The sequence below is a fragment of the Capsella rubella genome, unplaced genomic scaffold (genome assembly GCF_000375325.1).
Source record: "Capsella rubella cultivar Monte Gargano unplaced genomic scaffold, Caprub1_0 scaffold_6, whole genome shotgun sequence".
NCBI classification, from domain to species: Eukaryota; Viridiplantae; Streptophyta; class Magnoliopsida; order Brassicales; family Brassicaceae; genus Capsella; species Capsella rubella.
The window spans coordinates 9,565,464-9,584,740 of record NW_006238918.1 but is presented as its reverse complement, the minus strand read 5'-3'; the positions used below and the strand labels follow the sequence as shown (position 1 = coordinate 9,584,740).

The 19,277-nt window shown below is 38.4% G+C and overlaps 5 protein-coding genes across 6 annotated transcripts; 2 read left to right on the top strand and 3 right to left on the bottom strand.

The window, feature by feature from the left end:
• The first annotated feature begins 1,187 nt into the window (after window positions 1-1,187).
• Window positions 1,188-6,037, top strand: LOC17883000 (acyl-CoA-binding domain-containing protein 5). 2 transcript variants are annotated; one of them, XM_006289249.2, is made up of 18 exons: window positions 1,188-1,389; window positions 1,556-1,626; window positions 1,952-2,015; window positions 2,103-2,174; window positions 2,390-2,581; window positions 2,680-2,757; window positions 2,906-3,016; window positions 3,148-3,214; window positions 3,320-3,381; window positions 3,636-3,775; window positions 3,986-4,112; window positions 4,184-4,298; window positions 4,473-4,561; window positions 4,716-4,799; window positions 4,872-5,057; window positions 5,155-5,301; window positions 5,492-5,551; window positions 5,683-6,037. In XM_006289249.2, exons 1-18 carry the CDS (start codon window positions 1,228-1,230, stop codon window positions 5,860-5,862), a joined length of 2,007 nt encoding a protein of 668 aa, XP_006289311.1. In that variant the 5' UTR covers window positions 1,188-1,227; the 3' UTR covers window positions 5,863-6,037. The 2 variants fall into 2 exon arrangements, with proteins under 2 accessions (XP_006289311.1, XP_023635745.1); XM_023779977.1 differs by lacking the exon at window positions 1,188-1,389 and having other exon boundaries at window positions 1,603-1,626; window positions 1,959-2,015.
• A 215-nt stretch (window positions 6,038-6,252) lies between these two features.
• LOC17881384 (eukaryotic translation initiation factor 3 subunit B) lies at window positions 6,253-10,170 on the bottom strand. Its single transcript, XM_006287097.2, has 12 exons — window positions 10,073-10,170; window positions 9,591-9,725; window positions 9,151-9,388; window positions 8,818-8,964; window positions 8,588-8,716; window positions 8,341-8,469; window positions 8,178-8,261; window positions 7,966-8,090; window positions 7,677-7,875; window positions 7,038-7,570; window positions 6,841-6,949; window positions 6,253-6,753 (listed from the first exon to the last, which is right to left on the bottom strand). Exons 2-12 carry the CDS (start codon window positions 9,698-9,700, stop codon window positions 6,415-6,417), a joined length of 2,142 nt encoding a protein of 713 aa, XP_006287159.1. The 5' UTR covers window positions 9,701-9,725; window positions 10,073-10,170; the 3' UTR covers window positions 6,253-6,414.
• Window positions 10,171-10,378: 208 nt separating this feature from the next.
• LOC17884584 lies at window positions 10,379-14,253 on the top strand. The gene is made up of 2 exons (XM_006286879.2): window positions 10,379-11,652; window positions 12,051-14,253. Exons 1-2 carry the CDS (start codon window positions 10,515-10,517, stop codon window positions 14,105-14,107), a joined length of 3,195 nt encoding a protein of 1,064 aa, XP_006286941.2. The 5' UTR covers window positions 10,379-10,514; the 3' UTR covers window positions 14,108-14,253.
• Window positions 14,254-14,797: 544 nt separating this feature from the next.
• Window positions 14,798-17,582, bottom strand: LOC17883659 (putative protease Do-like 14). The gene is made up of 11 exons (XM_006287720.2): window positions 17,476-17,582; window positions 17,263-17,368; window positions 17,081-17,185; window positions 16,799-16,984; window positions 16,560-16,687; window positions 15,909-16,120; window positions 15,733-15,814; window positions 15,493-15,635; window positions 15,295-15,415; window positions 15,111-15,203; window positions 14,798-15,029 (listed from the first exon to the last, which is right to left on the bottom strand). Exons 1-11 carry the CDS (start codon window positions 17,488-17,490, stop codon window positions 14,913-14,915), a joined length of 1,308 nt encoding a protein of 435 aa, XP_006287782.1. The 5' UTR covers window positions 17,491-17,582; the 3' UTR covers window positions 14,798-14,912.
• A 417-nt stretch (window positions 17,583-17,999) lies between these two features.
• On the bottom strand, window positions 18,000-18,933 carry LOC17884370 (probable histone H2A.5). Its single transcript, XM_006288786.2, has 2 exons — window positions 18,626-18,933; window positions 18,000-18,490 (listed from the first exon to the last, which is right to left on the bottom strand). The coding sequence occupies exons 1-2, from the start codon at window positions 18,848-18,850 to the stop codon at window positions 18,260-18,262; spliced, it is 456 nt and encodes a 151-aa protein (XP_006288848.1). The 5' UTR covers window positions 18,851-18,933; the 3' UTR covers window positions 18,000-18,259.
• Between the last annotated feature and the right edge of the window lie 344 nt (window positions 18,934-19,277).

The following is a 19,277-nucleotide window of genomic DNA, read 5'->3' as shown; positions in this document are numbered from 1 at the left end:
ATAAAAAGTGAACAGTGGGTTACAAAACTCATTCTGAATAGAAGCATGTTCTGTTCCTGACGTAGCATTATGGAGGAGATACGATGAAGGTAGGTTAAAGCCGAAGGTATCTCCAAAGCAACAGATACAGCCACAAGCCACGCTCAAGTATTCTTTCTCTGCATGACTAACCAACGTGTTAAGGATTTGCGCTTTGCAATACTTTGAGTAACATCTACTTGAGTTTTTTTTGCAGTGATCCCATTGAGAGTTTGAGACTAGGAACTATGACTAGTCCTATGTGAAAAAACCGAACCAAAACAAAAAAAAAATACCCGAAAAGAATTCGATTTTAGATTGATTTCTCGTTTAAGATCTGAAACTGAACCGAAACCAAACCAAAATAAATAAATAAAATACCGAAGAGATAATAATCTCAAAAACCGAATAATTCAAAAACCGCAAATACTGAATCGAGACTGAACCGTATTTCTAACCGTAACCAGACCGTTTTTCAGCCGTAACCGTATAAAACGGTTAAAAATTATAACTGTTAACCATAAAAAAAAATCAGTCACGGTTATAAAAAAAATATTAACCGTAACCGTATAATACCGGTTAACCAATATAATTAACCGTACAGTTATACCTTTAATAAAAATTATTTCATTAAAACTATATTTTTAATGACTAAATGTCTAAACTAGTAACTCTAATCCACTCCACTACTCATTTCCATTAATCAAATCAAAAATTTAATTTAAATATTTGTAGGTTCATAACCATTAATTTATATATTTATAGTTGTGTTTGATTAAACAAAAATCATTTCTTTAACTAATATACTATAAATATTTGCATCATATAATTACATATATTTTACATTGTAAATAAACATTATTTTCCTATAATATTATTTATATCATAATCATCAAATACTCGTACCGTATTTAACCGTAACTATATATAACCGTAACTGTTGTAACAATAGATATAAAGGTTAAAGAAAATTTTATAACCATAACTGATAGTTAATAACCCGTAACCGTGGTCCCTAGCCAGGACTAAACTATAACAAGTAATTTACTACTTGAAAAAATTGGAGCATGCAAAATTGCAAATAGCAACATGTCGCTTCTTATATAAACGTCGCGCATCTTTAATTAATTGGGAAAAACTTGAAACTGTTCCTTTTTTTTTTTTTTTTTTTTTTCTTTTCTCTCTCAATCTCCCGATCAACGAAACAGAATGGCTCGCATGGTGAGAGCGAGCTCTAGTCTCTCTTACCCGGAGAGATTCTACGCCGCCGCATCGTACGTCGGCCTCGACGGATCTCAATCGTCGGTGAAACAACTCAGCTCCAAATTCTCCAGCGATACCGCTTTGCTTCTCTACGCGTTGCACCAGCAGGTCCGTCAATTCAAAAAAATCCAAAAGAGATCTGGTGATTTTAGATTTATCTCGATTAACAACATTAGACAATGCTGATATAAGAAAATGGAACATTGCTTATATAACTTGGGATCGGAGATGATGAATTTGAATTTTTTTTTGGTTGCCTTGTCAATGTTAACAGGCTACTATAGGACCTTGTAGTATTCCAAAACCTAGTGCGTGGAATCCTGTAGAGCAAAGCAAATGGAAAAGGTTAGTTTCATTTCTGTGTCTGTGATCAATAGCTTTTGTTATCCTTCGCTTGGAAAAGTTTCATTTTTTGGTAGCTTCTGAGTACAAGGGTCATGAATTAGGGCTAAAGCAGCAACAAGTAAGATGTTAGAGGTTATGCAGAAATGTAGGACTTGTATTTCTATCCAAGGAGAGATGATGAAATGAAACAGCCACCTTGATTTTTAGCATGCATATTGCAAATTGCTGGGTGGCATATCAAAGGACCTCATTTCTTATGGACAATGAGTACAGAGTGTGTTCCTTTGTAATTAAAACTTTCTAAAGAGATATCCATGTTTACTAGTTGGCAGGGGCTTGGAACAATGCCCTCCATCGAGGCAATGCGTCTCTTTGTGAAAATTTTAGAGGTAAACTAACAGAGGAGTTTATGCTCATTTCTCTTAATTTGCTGATCATAGGCTAATTTCTTCCTGTTGCTCACTTTTTTAAAAAAGGAAGAAGATCCTGGTTGGTATCCAAGGGCATCAAACTCTGTTCCAGATACTGCTGTAGATTTCCAAATCAATGTGAGTTTTTGGATCCCAGATTAAGTACTTTCATCACCTATACATAGGATTCGAATTTCAGTTTGTGTATGAACTGCTACTGAGATATCAAGGCCTTGTCTGAATTGTTTGATCCTTGTATATATGTCACCATTCTGTGTCTCAGTTCAGGCTTTTCTTTCCTGTTGCTCAAGAGATGTACCTTACTCAGTCACTAAATTGATTCTCTGTTGCAGAATACAATGGCCGAGTCTAGTTTTGAGAGTGGAGCTTCATTTGGTGAGATAAAGAAGAATTCTACTGAGGATGGGGGATTGACGAAAACCCAAGATAAAGATGTTGTATTGGAAGACCCAAATACTGTTTCTGTTTATAATCAGTGGACTGCATTACGAACATCAGGTCAGCCACCAAAAGCTCGGTACGAGGTAATATTTGATTTCACTGTATTGTGTAACATGTAAGAAAACGATCTTTCCGTGTACCTTTTCTCTTTTCTAACTCTTGTTTATTATATTCGTTGCAGCATGGAGCAGCGGTTATTCAAGATAAGATGTATATGTATGGTGGAAACCACAATGGGCGTTATCTAGGTGATCTTCATGTAAGAAGTTATAGCGTTCTTTGACAGCAGTAATTGGCCTAATCAAAATTATTGGTTTCGGTTTTACATACCTTCTCCTCTTATTTTCTTTGACACGTCTACTGAATATTAGGAAGCATGTCTTCTGTGAATGATGTTTGAAATACAGGTTCTAGATTTGAAAAACTGGACTTGGTCAAGAGTTGAAACCAAGGTTGTAACTGAATCACAGGAAACTTCATCTCCAGCAAAACTAACTCACTGTGCTGGTCATTCTTTGGTTAGTATTTAACTTTGGTTCGTTCTTTCCTTCTATCACTTTCTAGCCTTGGAATATCATGGGCAGATTTGGGGAAACATACAGTTATCAACACATGAAATCCTCATGCTGGCCTTCTTTGTTTGTTATAGATACCTTGGGAAAACAAGCTTCTATCTGTTGGTGGTCATACAAAGGATCCCTCAGAATCCATGATAGGTAAGAGTTAAAACATTTTTGAAATGGTTAATTGGAGGTAAGTTGTTATTCACTGAAGCATACCAATTCTTTTATATCAGTTTTTCTTCTGTTTTCTAATCACAGTGAAGGAATTTGATCTGCATAGCTGTTCATGGTCAATCTTAAAGACATACGGGAAGCCACCGGTAAAAACTTCTCTTCTCCCAATTTGTCTAATCCTTATATAGGAAATATTCCAATCTAGTATGTAAAAATTTCTGAACATCTGGAAGAAAAAAAATGATAAGTTGCTCTCTTTCTTCCTTGGTCATATATTCAGGTGTTAAATTGCATTTTGAACCCAAATGATAGCTCTACTTTCTGATATTGGAAATTGAGCATGTAGTTTAGCTACTTAAATTGATACTACTTTATCATTCCCTCTCTCTTTCGCAAGCAGATTTCGCGTGGAGGTCAGTCAGCAACCCTTGTGGGAAAGAGCTTGGTGATATTTGGTGGCCAGGATGCAAAGAAATCACTTCTGAACGATTTGCATATACTTCATCTAGATACCATGACCTGGGATGAGATAGATGTCTTGTAAGATATTATGACGTTTCTGCATTTTATTATAAATAAGCCAGGATGCAAAGAAATCACTTTTCAATAAGTCAGGTCTGTTTGAAGATTAGATTATGAATTCATTAAGTGAAGGAAATTACTGCAAATTAGCTGCCAACTATCTACATTCATATCTTAGTTGTCAATAAAATATCAGCAGTTGAAGACTAAAGTGCTGTCAACTTGCAGGGGTTCTCCTCCAACTCCAAGGTCTGATCATGCTGCTGCGGCGCACGCTGAGCGTTACCTTCTGATCTTTGGTGGAGCATCACATGCAACTTGCTTTGATGATCTACATGTCCTCGATCTGCAAAGTGTATGGCAAGGTTCTTTTGTTTTAGTAACGTTCTTTATCGGCTTTTTGACAGATTCTGTTCCATTTTATAGATGGAGTGGTCAAGACATACACAACAAGGTGAAGCACCTACTCAACGAGCTGGACATGCTGGTGTGACAATTGGTGAAAATTGGTATATTGTTGGTGGTGGAGATAACAAAACCGGTACGTTTTTACACTTTTCATTCAAAATCTCTTTCTATACCCAGCGTTTTGATCTCTGCATGTGTTACTCTCTATGTTACATACTGGAACTTTTCCTGGGGGAAAAGCTTGATAGTTGCTTCGTTTTTTTGTACAGTGTGATTAATTGTGATACTTCCTGGTACTTTACCGCAGGGGCATCTGAGACTGTTGTATTAAATATGTCAACTCTTGCGTGGTCAGTAGTCACTTCAGTTCAAGGACGTGTACCTCTAGCTAGCGAGGTAGTTAAAAAAACACCAAATACTTCAATTTTTTGTTCATATAAGTCTCCAACTCTTTATTCCTCAAACATGAATTTGAACTTCCGAAGACCTTGAATAAATCAATAGTCTTGTGATTTCCTTTTAACTCGTTAAAATGTTCCTTTGATGACAGGGATTGAGTTTAGTTTTGAGCTCATACAGTGGCGAAGACGTAATCGTCGCTTTTGGTGGATACAATGGAAGTTACAACAACGAGGTACCAATAAATACATTTTCTCCTGATTTGGTTTATAACTCGGTTGTTAATTCTGTTTTTTTGGTGAATCAGGTTAATGTTTTTAAACCAAGCCACAAATCAAGCTTGAAATCCAAAATTATGGGAGCTTCTCCTGTTCCAAATAGTTTTTCCGCTGTTAATAACGCCACAACTAGAGATATTGAGTCTGAGATTGAGCTGAGCAGAGAAAGCAAAGTAAGGGAAATTGTCATGGACAATGTTAACCCCAGATCAAAGGTATCTTGCCGTCAGATTTTCATCAGTGTGATAATTACAAATTGACAATGCATCTCTTATTTTTCTTCTTTGTATTTTGGATACTATAATCTGTCAGGTTGGAGGAACAAGTGAACGCGTTATCACAATCCTTAAATCCGAGAAAGAAGAACTGGAAGCATCACTCAACAAGGAGATGATACAAACTCTGCAACTAAAGGAAGAGTTAGCAGAGATAGATACACGGAATACAGAGTTGTACAAGGTAAACACTATTGTTACCTTTACGAAATCTCTCTTGTCCTTTCCCTTTTACAAAAACTAAAAGCCAACAGAACACAATCATGTAATTGGTTTACTGAAAATTGGCTCTTACCGAATGTGCAAGATATATGAGTTGAGAATTTCTTGGATAATCTTTTTTTGTATCAACATTTTTGGTATTGCATCTATAGGAACTTCAGTCTGTGCGAAGTCAACTTGCAGCAGAACAATCAAGGTGTTTCAAACTAGAGGTATCTACACCTTTTCTTTCCCATTTATAGACTATCGTAAGTTCCAGGTCGATATTTAAATCTCGGGATGGTGAAACATTCCTCTCCGATGTTGACCAAATCCTAACAAAATTCGGTTTAAGTGCATGTAGGTTGAAGTTGCAGAGGTAAGACAAAAACTTCAGACAATGGAAACACTTCAAAAGGAACTCGAACTCCTCCAACGTCAAAGAGCCGTTGCGTCTGAACAAGCTGCGGCCATGAACGCCAAACGACAAAGCTCTGGTGGCGTCTGGGGTTGGCTCGCTGGAACTCCTCCGCCTAAAACATGATTTTTTTTTTGTTTCCGGTACTTCTTAATTTGTCACTCCCAATTTCTTATTCAATATCAGTATTTACTTAGAAAGAACAAAAATAGAGATAAGACGAATATAAATGTCTCCTTCTCAGGCATGGTTCATAGTGAAATAATAAGGTCTAAATACCATACGATTGAGCTTTATTATTGCCATTGAAGATTCAGATTCTATATAATGTATGCTCCGACGATTTGTGCAGAGTTGTTATGTTACTGTTCGACTAGAGATGTGACTTCATTACAACTAAAATGTGTGGAGAGTAAGAGCGATCACCATAACTAGTTGATTTGTTCCCACTCTACAATATTTATTATCATCTTATTGTACTTGTACTCTAAAATGCTTAATTAATAACATTGCACGTTGACAAAAGAAATAAGTGTACTTAAACTTAATCATGGTTAACAAAAACATTATCCAAGGAACCAAAAATTCTGTATTGAAATTTCCGAGGACGCGATTGAAAAACATCTAAGAGATCTGAAGAACAACAATAAGAGAGGGCGACAACACAGACTCAGAAACTTACATCGACTCTTGAACAATTTCCTCAGTGACATCAATAACATCCTCAAACTCGACTTCTTTGGCTTCATATTCATCTTCTTCCACATCACTAACTTCACCATCCCTAAGACTTTGCCTCGCGAGTTTCTCCTCTTCATGGAAAGACTTCCACTGCGCCACCCATTTCTCCCATTCTTCCTTCAATGCCTTCCTCTTCTCCCTGTCTTGTTCACTCAACAACAAAGACACGTCTTGATCCTCTGCCTCGTACTTCTTGCTGTACTTCTTCAGGTTCTTTGCTATCTCTTCTTCCTTCTCTGCTGTCAAGAATGATGGTGGTCTTGGACGCCAAGCCAACTGTGTAAAACAACCATGCACTAATGTTTTTTTTAGACATCGGAATATAGATTATGCTAGTATGAATCCGAGATCTTTTTTACATACCTGGAAGAAATGATCCTTCAAAATTCGGTAAAGTAAATTCCCGTTGAAAGACCATATGGTGAACCCATTCTCCATCTCGTGGACTGATGTCACTGCGGTTGCAACATACCTTTGAAAATAAAAGAGAACAAACAACATCAGCAATTGGAACAATGAGAAACAACCAATGGACTGGTTTGGTTTAAAGACAGTAGTACCTTCCAGTCGGGTCCCATTCAATATCAGTGGCCATGAAGTGTTCAGCTGTAGCCATTGTCTCGAGCTCATCCACATTGAAAAATTCAAGCTGCCCATTGAAACCTTTTAGTCCAGCAAGAATGATGTACTTGCCAGTGGGCGACCAGAAGAGGGCATTGGCTTGTTTGGCCTTCAAAGTTCCGAGCTTTGAAACCCTTCCAGTGTTTTGTGCAGTCTTCATTGAATAGAAACTGACATCTGGTCTTGGTTGGTCACCATGAATCACCGCAAACCTGTGACCCTTGGGCTCCCAAGCGAAAGCAATGATCTTGTCATTCTTGTTGTCCAGCTCAAGAACCTCAATGGGAATATCCCTTTCTTTGATACGGAAAAGTTCAAATCCAGAGTATGTGCTCTTCTTAGTTTTTGTGTATCGATCAACCTTGACAGCAAGGTACTCTCCACTACTCTGCCAGTACATCTTGCAGTCGCTCACACTGAAGAGATTCTTCTGCCTCAGCTCCACCTTGCTAGGGATTTGGACTAGAGCAACCTGAAGAGAGAGATATCAACATGTAAATACAACACAACTGACAGAGAAATGGAAGCAAATTGAAGATTTGGGCTTTTCGTTTACATAAGAAATAATACAAACATACCTTCGCAGGTTGGTTTCCACCACCTTGTTCAGGAACAAACAATGAAAGGATGGAATCAGTAGGAGACCAGCAGATATCCACAACATTATCAACCTTCATGGATTTCTTGTCTATTAGACTGAAAGTCTCAGTCTCATAAACAGAGATAGTGTTTTTGCTAAGCTTGGCAAAGTATTTATCATCTTTTCCACCAGCCCATCTGCAGATAAAGATTACAAGATATCAACAAATGTGCATATAAGTTGAACAGAGAACAGAGTACGTTGACATATGCAGTTCAAGATATTACCTGAAAACAGGCCAAGAGGCACCAGCAACACCACCAGGTCCTCCAATTGAAAACTCATCAGCACTACCCTTGAAATCTCTCATCATCCTCCCGGTTCTCACATCAAAGACCTTAATCTCTACTTTCTGAAAGTTTGATAGAAATCAGAATCCTTTCCATGAAAATGATATATAAATAATTTTTGGACAGAACAGAAGCAACAATGCACTCACACTTGCATCACGCGGGTTGCTTGGTTCTTGGCTATGGTAAGTTACCAAATATTTCTCACCTGGTGAGAAATCAACTAATTTTACCTAAACGAACCAGGAAAAGATGTCAATTTTCAGGCCAACAGAGGTAAAACGGGAAGTACCAAGTAAAACAAAGACAAACCATAGAATGCTGATAACGCATGAGACGCGTGAATGTATCAGCACCACCCCAAACAGCTGCTCCCTGCTTGTGAAGAGTTACAAGGTATGTACCCAGAGGAGACCACTGCACATAACTCTCTGTCCAATACTGCATAGGAGGAGGAGAACATCACAAATTCATATGATGGTAAGATAACATATAACATTGCCCTAAACAGTCAATTAACAAAATGAGGGATATCCACAGGAAAATGTAAGTAACTTACAGGACGCTTATGAACAGGTTCAGGACTCTTCTTCCTAGCATCATTCCAGAAAACTTCAGTATCAGGGCCAGAACGAATGACTAGCTGGTCCCGAGCTTTTTCATCAGTAAGCCACTTTTGCAAATTTTCCTGAAAAGCAAACACAGTGGAAGTTATTAAAAGATTCCAAGGCACAGGGAAATTAGAAACAGTGCTGTAGAATTCAGTAATATGATGAAAACCACACGTACCCCAGGGACATAGGGCCTGGCCTGAGGAGGCTCCCACTCCTCCCTCACATTCATCAACCTCTCGAAATCATCGAACATGTTTACAGCAAAGATGTGAGACTTGTCCAACTTGTAGCCATGAGACTTTTCCTTAGCATTTTGTGCTTCCTTCAAAGATACCAAGCATTAAGACAAACTCTTAGAAAATCTGGATAAGTCAACTTAGAAAAGATACTACCCTTGAGAAAAATCTAGTTCTTAAAAGAGAAATAAAGTATTGAAACATATGAGGCCTACATTATTAACAAACTAAACAAAGAGATTGAGCTAATTACGCAGAGAGTAGATAATAACCTGAGGGGTATTGAACTCAATAAAACAGTAGCCCAATGTCATTTTGGTATCGGGATTAACAGGCATCCACAGTCCATTCTCCTTTATCACACCTAACTGGTTGTAAATTTTCTTGACAACACCTTCAAGTTTCTCAAACTTCTCCTTGGGAACAACAGGGAGGTGATCAACCACGATAATGTTACCGAATCCAGTGTCAAATTCTGATTGGTCATCATGGTAAACAGCTTCATCATCACTACAACCACCACAGAAAAAAAGTATATACTGAATCAGTTGCATTGTTCATACGTTCTAGACAATAAGTATAAGCATAATGAGCTTTGCACAATCAAGCTAAAGATTAACAGAAACATTCAGGAGCCTCAAATTTCAAATGAAATTTCAAGAAAAACAAGGCAGGCGATTAGAAGAACCAGAGATCTAATGGAAAATCTCACCTCTCGATCCCAAAGTTTTCTCCAGGAGGAAGTTGGATGGAATCAAGATTAACCTGAGACCAATTAATCCCTAACTTAGCCGCACGGGCATCAATATCAAGGACCTCCATGATTCCAAAACTTCAGATAAAAAATCTGCCAAAGAAGGCCATCAAAGAATTATCAGTCTTTGGAGCCGAAGTTTATTGCTAACCCTAAACTGAAGAAATTAAAATAGCAAACTAGCATGACCTAATATGTTCAAAAGGGAATCAAAGACTGAAACTTTCAATTAAAACTCGCCAACTCAATGTATCAAGTTCCCATGCATATAGAAGAAAACAGAAACTATACTCTAGTTTCAAAACTTTCCGAAGCCAACAACACGTGAAATGGAGAAAATCGCAAAACTTTCCGAAGCTTTCAATCTACTAATACATGATTCTGGTTCATAATTCATCTTTTTGAAGCTAGGGAACGATGAATCGAGACGAGAAACGTACCCTATAGAGATCAGCTGATAGCAAAATCAAAGAAGACGAGATTAAAGCTGTGAGATTCGTAGAGATAAAAGCTTGAAGACGGCGCTTGTGAGGAAGAAGAAGGAAGCGATAGTTTCAGGTTTGTATCAAACGACGTCGTTTCACGAAAAAAAAAAAAAAAAAAACCCTAACTGTTACAAATATGTTGCTCTCTTTAAATTAACGGGCTTTTATATGGGCCGGGTCCAGAGCCCATTTAATAGTTATCTTCCTTATTGCTCTATGTAGAATTGATCATCATCATCATCATCATCATCGTTCTCTCGGAGAATTTTTCGTTTTAAATCCGTCTCCTTTCATTTGCTGTCATCTCTGCAGAACCAAATACGGATTATCTCATAACCAGAGAGTTGCTGCTTTAGGGTTCTTCTCGATTTGTAACTCCATTGATTCTTCTTCGGTGATGAACGAGGATGCTCAGATTTCTCAACAAACGGATTCGATTCAGGATCCTGATGTAACAACAGCTCTTACGGTTTCTGGTGTTGATTCGAGCGGGGGTGTTCACGAAGCCATTGATGATGATGATGGTGATGCTGCAGCTTCATTACCTATGGAGCTGGATTCGGCGGTTACAAATGATGCTAGGGTTTCCGAGAGTGAGAGATCGGAGAAAGATGGTCTCATTGGGAGTGAGGAAAATGATAAAAGCGAGGATGTTTTAGCTGATAAGGATGATGAAAGCTCTGAACTTAAAGAGGAAGAAGAGGAAGAAGAAGAAGATGTTTCCGATGATCAATCTAGTGAGCTTGGCTCCGAAGCTGATGAGAAGAAATTGGATTTGGATTTCAAGGAAGAGAAGCGAGGAGTCTCTGATTACAAATCTCTCTTATCTGAGTTTGATGATTACGTTGCGAGTGAGAAAATGGGTTCTGGAGTTTCGAGGGCATTGAGTTATGGGTTTGAAGTTGGGGATTTGGTTTGGGGAAAGGTAAAGTCTCATCCTTGGTGGCCTGGTCATATATTCAATGAAGCTTTTGCGTCTCCTTCTGTTCGTCGTATGAGGAGGATTGACCATGTTCTCGTTGCGTTTTTTGGGGATAGTAGTTATGGTTGGTTTGATCCTGCTGAGCTTATTCCTTTTGAACCGAACTTAGAGGAGAAATCGCAGCAGACTGTTTCTAAACATTTTGTGAGGGCTGTGGAGGAAGCCATGGATGAGGCGAGTAGAAGGTCAGCTCTTGGATTAACTTGTAAATGTCGGAATCCTTTTAACTTCAGACCTACTAATGTTGAAGATTACTTTGCTGTTGATGTGCCTGATTACGAACTTCAAGCCGTTTACTCTGCTGAGCAGATTAAGAAGTCTAGGGATAAGTTTTCACCCGTGGAAACCATTTCATTTGTGAAGCAACTGGCCTTAGCACCTCGAGAGTTTGATTCAGACGGTTTAAAGTTTATGAAGAAGAAAGCAGCAGTTTGTGCTTTCCGCAAGTCAGTATTCGAGGAGTTTGATGAAACGTATGCACAGGCCTTTGGGACAAAATCTGTGCGCACTTCAGTGAGTATGCATGAACCTCATAATAGAGCACCGCCTCGAGGTATTTTCACTTTTCTGAAATCATGGTCTTATTCCATTTATGTGTTATCTTTGCTTTGTATGTGTATTTTACAATGCAGACTTGAAACAGCTATCATATGTATTACAGAGTTGTGAATATTAGATCAATGCAGACTTACAACTTGGTTTTGTGACTTTTAGATCATCTATGTTTATGATATTTGGATTTATATCTTAAAAGTTGTATTCTTTACATTAGCATGCTTGAAAGAAGTACGAAGTCACATTGATGTTGAAATCTGCTTTGCAAAACGTGGCGTAACACAAGAAATCTGCGCCTCTTTCTACTATGGAGAGTCCTGCATATGTTTACCTTATTTGCTTCATTGTTTATTTTTTTGGTGGTTGATGTGATTTTCCAATTTCTCATGTTTCCAGCTCCCTTAAGTGGCCCACTGGTCATAGCAGAAACTCTTGGTGACCTGAAGAGCTCGAAAAAACCCACAAAGGTCAAGGACTCTAAAAAAAAAGACAAGTATCTTCTCAAACGAAGGGATGAAGCTGGTGATAAGTCTGTTCAATTTGGCGAAGGTGAAGCAAGTTCAGCAGCTTCTCAAATCCAGGGATTTGATGGACCTTTGGACGGGGATTTTGTGCTGCAGAGAAGAGCTCAAACGCCAGTGAAAGATGAGCAGTCTGGGATTGTCGGCATGGATTTTGCCTCTTCAAGTGCAGATATTCCTGGTAAAGAATGTTCAGTTTCAAAGCTCTCTCGTAATGAAGAAAAGGGTTCAGCTGAAGAATCAAAGGAGAAAATGGAAGAAAGAACTACTGTACTTCCAGAGCATGGGAAATCTGAAGCTATGATGAGTCCTAAAGAAGAGGCTGGAACAGATCTAGGATCAGCTGGAAGCTCTCTCCAGCCCCTACTTGAGTCTCATGCCTCAGCAGCCGAAGGGAAAAGTTCCACAGGTTCTGTAATCAAGAAAGTCAAAGTTGCTAAACGATCTTCAAGTGAAATGGGCTTGGAGAATCCTTCGTCAGAGCCAAAAAAGAAAAAGAAAAAAAAGAAAGAGCCTGACTCTGGCCTTCCAGAGAAGAGAAAGTTTATATCTTCTGGGGAAGCTGGGACGAAGAAACTGTCCCAGCTTGGTTCAGCGCATTTACAATCTTATATGGAAGCCGATGTGCCGCAGCTGTTGAGTCATCTGCAAGATCTCTCTCTTGACCCTTTCTATTGTTCATCAGTTGCTTCTTTTGGAGCTGCTAGGAAATTTTTTCTCCGCTTCCGTTCACTTAATTACCAAAAAAGCTTGGCAATATCTTCCTCTGATGCTACTGTCGATAATGTCAGAGACACAAAACCCTCAAAACCTGTCAAGACAGTGAAGAGAATCGAAGACCCATCAAAACCCGGAAAAAAACGCCTCTCTTCTGATCGTCAAGATGAAATCCCAGCAACTAAGAAGCTGAAAAAAACTAATCAGTTGAAAACAGGGGCTTCTGATAAGAAGATCAGTCGAGAAACAAAGGATAGTACAAAACCAGTAAGAGAGCAAAGCAGTGTGGTACAAGCGAAAGCACCCAGAGCTCAAACCGGGAAGAAAACGGCTCCATCAGTTAAGGTGGTTGAGCACACAATGCTGGTCATGAAATTCCCACCTGGCACATCTCTCCCTTCAGCTGCATTGCTAAAGGCGAGGTTTGGTCGCTTCGGGCTGTTAGATCAATCCGCCATTAGGGTTTTCTGGAAATCATCGACCTGCCGTGTTGTCTTTCTGTACAAAGCCGATGCACAGACTGCTTTTCGATATGCAACAGGAAACAATTCTCTATTTGGAAACGTGAACGTAAAGTACTTTCTCCGCGATGTGGATGCTCCTAAAGCTGAGCCTCGTGAACCAGAAAACACAAAGGAAGATGATGAAACACAGAGTCAGTGGCAAGACCAAGCACCGCCACTTCACCAACCAATCTTACCGCCGCCAAACGTCAACCTCAAATCCTGCTTGAAGAAACCAGTCGATGACCCGAGCAGTAGTAGTAACAATGGAAATAGTAATCGCGGATCCGTAAGAGTCAAATTCATGTTAGGTGGTGAAGAAAACTCGAGTAAAACAAGCACCGAGCCACCACAACCAGTCACAACAGCCTCGAATAGAAACAGTGGATCGTCTTCATCATCATCTGTTGCAATGGAATTTGTTAGTAAGAAGTTTCAAAACGTTGTTCATCATCAACAGCTTCCTCCTTCTACATTGCCACCAATTCTTCCTCTCCCTCCACAATACTCAAAACCACATGTTCCCATTAAACCAGTGGACCATGTGGAACCACCACCGATGCCGCCAATAAGAAACAACTTCCGTGGCCAGAGCCAAGCAGTTAGCTCTGGAGACATCTCCCACCAGATGCTAAACCTTTTGTCAAAATGCAACGAAGTAGTAGCCAACGTCACGGGCTTATTGGGCTACGTCCCTTACCATCCTTTGTAACAAAACGTAAGCCCGTTGAGAGAAACAAATGTGAGTGTTTTGTTTTGGTGATATATTGTATGTTAGGTAAGTTAGTTTGGTTCGTAATTTTAAAAATCATGTATTACAATTTATAATGGAACTCTCTCCTTCTCCCCTTGTTTAAATTTTCGTGTATTGTTTCTTTTTCTTTAAGGTTGTATACCTTGTTGCTGAACCATTTCTGTTTGTGTTTAGATTATACGAAGCCGACCAAACCGGAGAATCTATTTTGTAGACTCAAACCGAAAAATATATTAAAAAAAATGTTGCCCATGTTAATAAATAACTCTGTTTTTAAAAAGGTAATTTTTATTACCTCGCATTATGCACAAGCTCAACGAAATTTTAGCAAGAGAAAGAGAGAGGTTGTTGTGGTACCAAATACGACTCGAACACTTGGCCTTAAGTGTTTGAGGGCCAAAGGCCTAAGTACACAACCAACTGGACAAGGTTCGATTTGGTAGTACAAGTCCCTGTTGATATCATAACATATGTATCTTCAACGCAAAGTATCCACCACCTTTAAAACAAGAAAATATCTCAAAACTTCAATTAATTTTTTGAAGTATTGATTAGTTATATTAATTATCGATTAGATATATATTTGACTAGCATGATTCTTTTTGTCTAAAGTTTAATACTTTTGTGGTTAGTTCTGTTATAAAGAGGTTGAGAAAGGAACCAAAGTTACAGAAAATTAAATGGAACTATCAAGAGTTCGTTCAATACATTTGGTTGGATATGGTAAAAAGTTCGATTTCAAAACCTGGGAGTCGTCGTCGACTCACATATCTGGATTAGCCTCCTCAGGAATGACTTCGAGTGTGGTCCTTACTTTATTTGATCTTTCAACAACTACTTGCATTCGCTTCCCGATTCTGTCGTCTAGTATCTCTATTATCTGTACAGTTATAAAACTTCAATAACACATGAATATTCTAAGAAAGATAAGTGAGTGAAGAGACAGAGGGACGATACATGCCTCTTTGATGGTCTCGACCGGCTTCCCGTCAAATCTCACAATAACATCGCCTGGTTTGAATCCAGCTCGGTCAGCCGGTGAGCCTGGAATCACCTGCATAAACAGTGATCAAGCACCTGTATCAGCCGGTATTTTATTTTACAGTGAACTTGTTTGATCTTATTGACAAATATGGGGTACTCACCGTAGGAACAAGAATGCCTTTTTCGACATCTGGAAACAATGGGTCTCGTTCTTTTAGCTGAGCAATGATCATTTTATTGAGTTCGATCATTTTTAACCCAATCCATGGGCGAATAACTCTACTGCAAAAGTAACGTTTGATTTTAACTCCTCACAAGCTTTAAGTTCGTTGAAAATATATTTGATATTACTAGCATACCCACTCTTCTTGAAATGCTCGATGATTTTGGATACCGAGTCAATTGGCACAGAAAATCCAAGACCATCTGCAGCTAAAACTTTCATGATATTAACACCAATCACCTCTCCATCCAAATTTACGAGAGGCCCACCAGAGTTTCCCTAACACACATATAGCAAAAGGATATAATAATCAGAAGATCTGCTAGTCAATCTGTAATGAGTTTCAAATCCATAGAGAAAGAATGATGTGAGTTACAGCATTGATCGCACAGTCTGTTTGAAGATACTCTCTACGTGTGCCTCCTAAACCCAAATCACTGCTTTTGCGATCAACACAGCTAGCACCAAGACAAAGAAAAAACCAAAACAAAATAATCAAACAGATGCGATCATAAGAACTTACGAATAAAGCCTTTGCAAGTATAATTGTACCTGACAATACCAGCAGTAATTGTATTCTGGAGAGAAAGAGGACAACCCACAGCTATTACCCAGTCCCCAGGACGAAGCTTACTCGAAAAACCAATTTTAGCAGTAGGCAATGGCGTCTTTGACTGTATCTTCACTAATGCAATGTCGGACTGTAAATCAGCATTCACCACCACACCCTCGAACGTCCTACCATCTTGCAACGTCACATCAACCTATAATTCAACAACTCTAAACTTAGCAAATGTTATAAACAGATTTAAACAAGATATATCATTAGAAGAAAGTAGAAACCAATCTTATCAACCACAATCCCAGTTTCATATAACTCCAACAGTTTGATATAACTCCAATACTATATTATAAAGAAAAAAAGTCATTTTAAGATCCTTGAAAAGATTGTATGAAAACCAATACAGTTTAAAATAAAGAAGAGCTCTGATATTTAAACTAACTCTCTGAGGATAACATGAAGAAGAGATTGTATGATCATTATAAGAAACCAATCGTATCATCTAGAACCCCAGTTTCCTATATCTCCAATAGTAAAACCATACATTCCAAAGACAAAAGTCATTCTAAGATCCTTGACAAGAATATATGAACAAATCTACAGAGTTTATCATAAAGAGTACGTTTGGTGATTAAGCTTACCCTCCCTTTAGATGATTGACGAATGTTCTGAAAATCGACTACAACATGAGCGCAAGTCAATATCGTACCATCAGCATCAATGATCGTTCCAGAACCGATACTTTTCCCCATAGATATACCATGGAAACCTAAATCAACTCCCAAGATCACCAAACCACCCCTATGAGTTCTACAACCAATTTCCTAAAGGTAAACAAAATAAACGTAATCAAAAGATAAAATCCTAGAAAGAAGCTAACCCTGAGGAACCGAGAGATTGACAACTGCTGGTCCAATTCTAGCAGCTGCATTGGCTATAGTATCTCTTCCCAAGTATCCATTACTTGGTTTCGAACTATCTGAAGCTTCAACAGAAACTCCTTTCTCATCATCATTTATAGGTGCTTCTGATTTTGGACTAACTCTAGAAGAAAACGCGAAATTTCCTATATATGAAGAAATAAAAATTTCAAACTTACAAAGTTAAAAATAATTGCATAAAACACTCAGATATCAGAATTTTTGTGCTACTAAGTACTAACCAAACAAGCTTTGATCAGGACGATGAATCAAACCCTGTGAAATCCGCCAAGGCAACGACACAGATTCCCGAACAGATTCAGGAATAGCAAACGATATACGCGTTCCTAGAATCACATTTATGATCACATCAAACACCACAAAATTTCAATGATGATTGTAAAAAAAAAAAGCTCAATGTTACCTAAATCTGGATTACAATTAGCATAGACAATTCCAGAAGTAGCGGTAGCAACAGCGACGATACGAATAAGCTCGCTTCGTTTGGAAGAAGATGATACAGCTCTTCTCTAACCCCAGAATGAAACAACAACAACAACGAGAGTCAGTGAAAAAAATTCTTCAACCATATCAATCAAGAAATCGTTCATTGAAGAATCGGAGAGAAGAATCGAACCAGTAAATTCATCATCGCGAATCCAAAGATTGTAACAAAACACTTCGATTCGATTTTGAAATTCGAAAATCGCGTCTTGTTTTGGATTCTAAACCCCCGACGGGAAACAAAACCCCTCTTTTTCTAGAAACTCGTAGACGTTAAACTTTAAACATCCGCAGAAGGAGAAAATAAACTAATGGGCCTATCAATTTAGGCCCAGTTAAAGCCTAATTGAACAAGCATGTTATCGTGTAATTTGTGTTATTGATATAGTAAATAATCTGCATTCGCCAAAACGGGAAAGTGGAAACAAAAATCCTCTTTTCCAGAAAACACAAATGATCCAATCAGTTTAGGCCCAACTAAAGCCCAAATTAGACAAACATTTTCTCGTGTTTAATTTGTTCTTGAGTCTAATTACTATCAATCATCTAATCTACTTCAATTAATGTACCTAAACCATTTCAATCATCAACTTAAACAAATCATAATTGTATGATCTGTTCAAGAAATGAAGTAATTAATTAGACAAATGATTCAAGTTACTAAAAACCCAGAAATTAGTTATCTTCCATTACAAATTCCTTAAAACATAATCATCATCATCTTCTCATGGTTTTTTTACATTGGACAATCCAAAAACAAAAGAGAAGAAAGATTTCAGAAACCTACACAATCATCCTCTAAAACCAAAAAAAAAAAAAACAAGATGTTTCTTCATCTTCATCTTCATCATCTAGATCCGAGAATATAGTAAACCAACAAAAAAAAAAAAAAGCAAACATCGATCATTTTTCTTGAATCAAGCCTTCTTAGGAGCTTTGGAAGCAGGTGAAGCTTTCTCAGCTTGAGATGGAGATTTCTTAGGAAGAAGAACTGGGTTAATGTGAGGAAGAACACCTCCGCTTGCAATCGTAACACCACTTAGCAATTTCCCCAACTCTTCATCGTTCCTTATCGCTAAACAAAGATGCCTAGGGTTTATCCTGTTCTTCTTATTATCCCTCGCTGCGTTCCCAGCTAGCTCAAGAACCTGAAAACCACCAACAAACACACAACACCAACACCGTTAGATCTATCTCGCCTCGAAATCAAAAACCAGATCTATAAATTTTCAAAAACCGGTTCAGAATGCGACATCAGAGAGAACGAGATCTAAGTTTAATACCTCAGCGGCGAGATATTCGAGAACAGCGGCGAGGTAAACCGGAGCACCAGAACCGTATCGGATAGCGTAACGACCTTTCTTCAAGTAACGAGCGATACGACCAACGGGAAATTGAAGACCAGCTTTAACTGATTTCGTAACACTCTTCTTCCGATCACCACCTTTTCTTCCTCCGGCTCCTCTCGCTGGCTTCGTCGACGCTGTTGCTGCTGCTGCTGACTCCATTGTTAAACAAAAAAAAAAGAAAAGCTCAAAAGAAGAAGATTCCTCACAAATGGATCTCTCTGTGTTTTTCTTTATTTGTTGTTTCGGTTTAGTGGCGGTTTACGATTTGCGTAAAATGAGGAGACTCAACGACGTGTATGTATATACGAAGTATTGCCACGTTGGCGATCCGTGTAGTAGCTGATGTTATCCGTTCAGATTGTATCTTTCTTGGATTTTGATCTAACGGTTGTTACGAGTCCGTTGCGTGACATTACACGTGGGGGTCGTAAAAGGAAGGTGGGAATAAAACACTCGAGTACTCTCAGCCGTTAGATTCATTCTCACACGTCAACCTATAATTAATCTTATCTTTTTGGTTTACTCAGGGGCCAGAGTAATTAACTCCAAAGTTCAATTAATTTTGACAGCACAATAAATATTATTC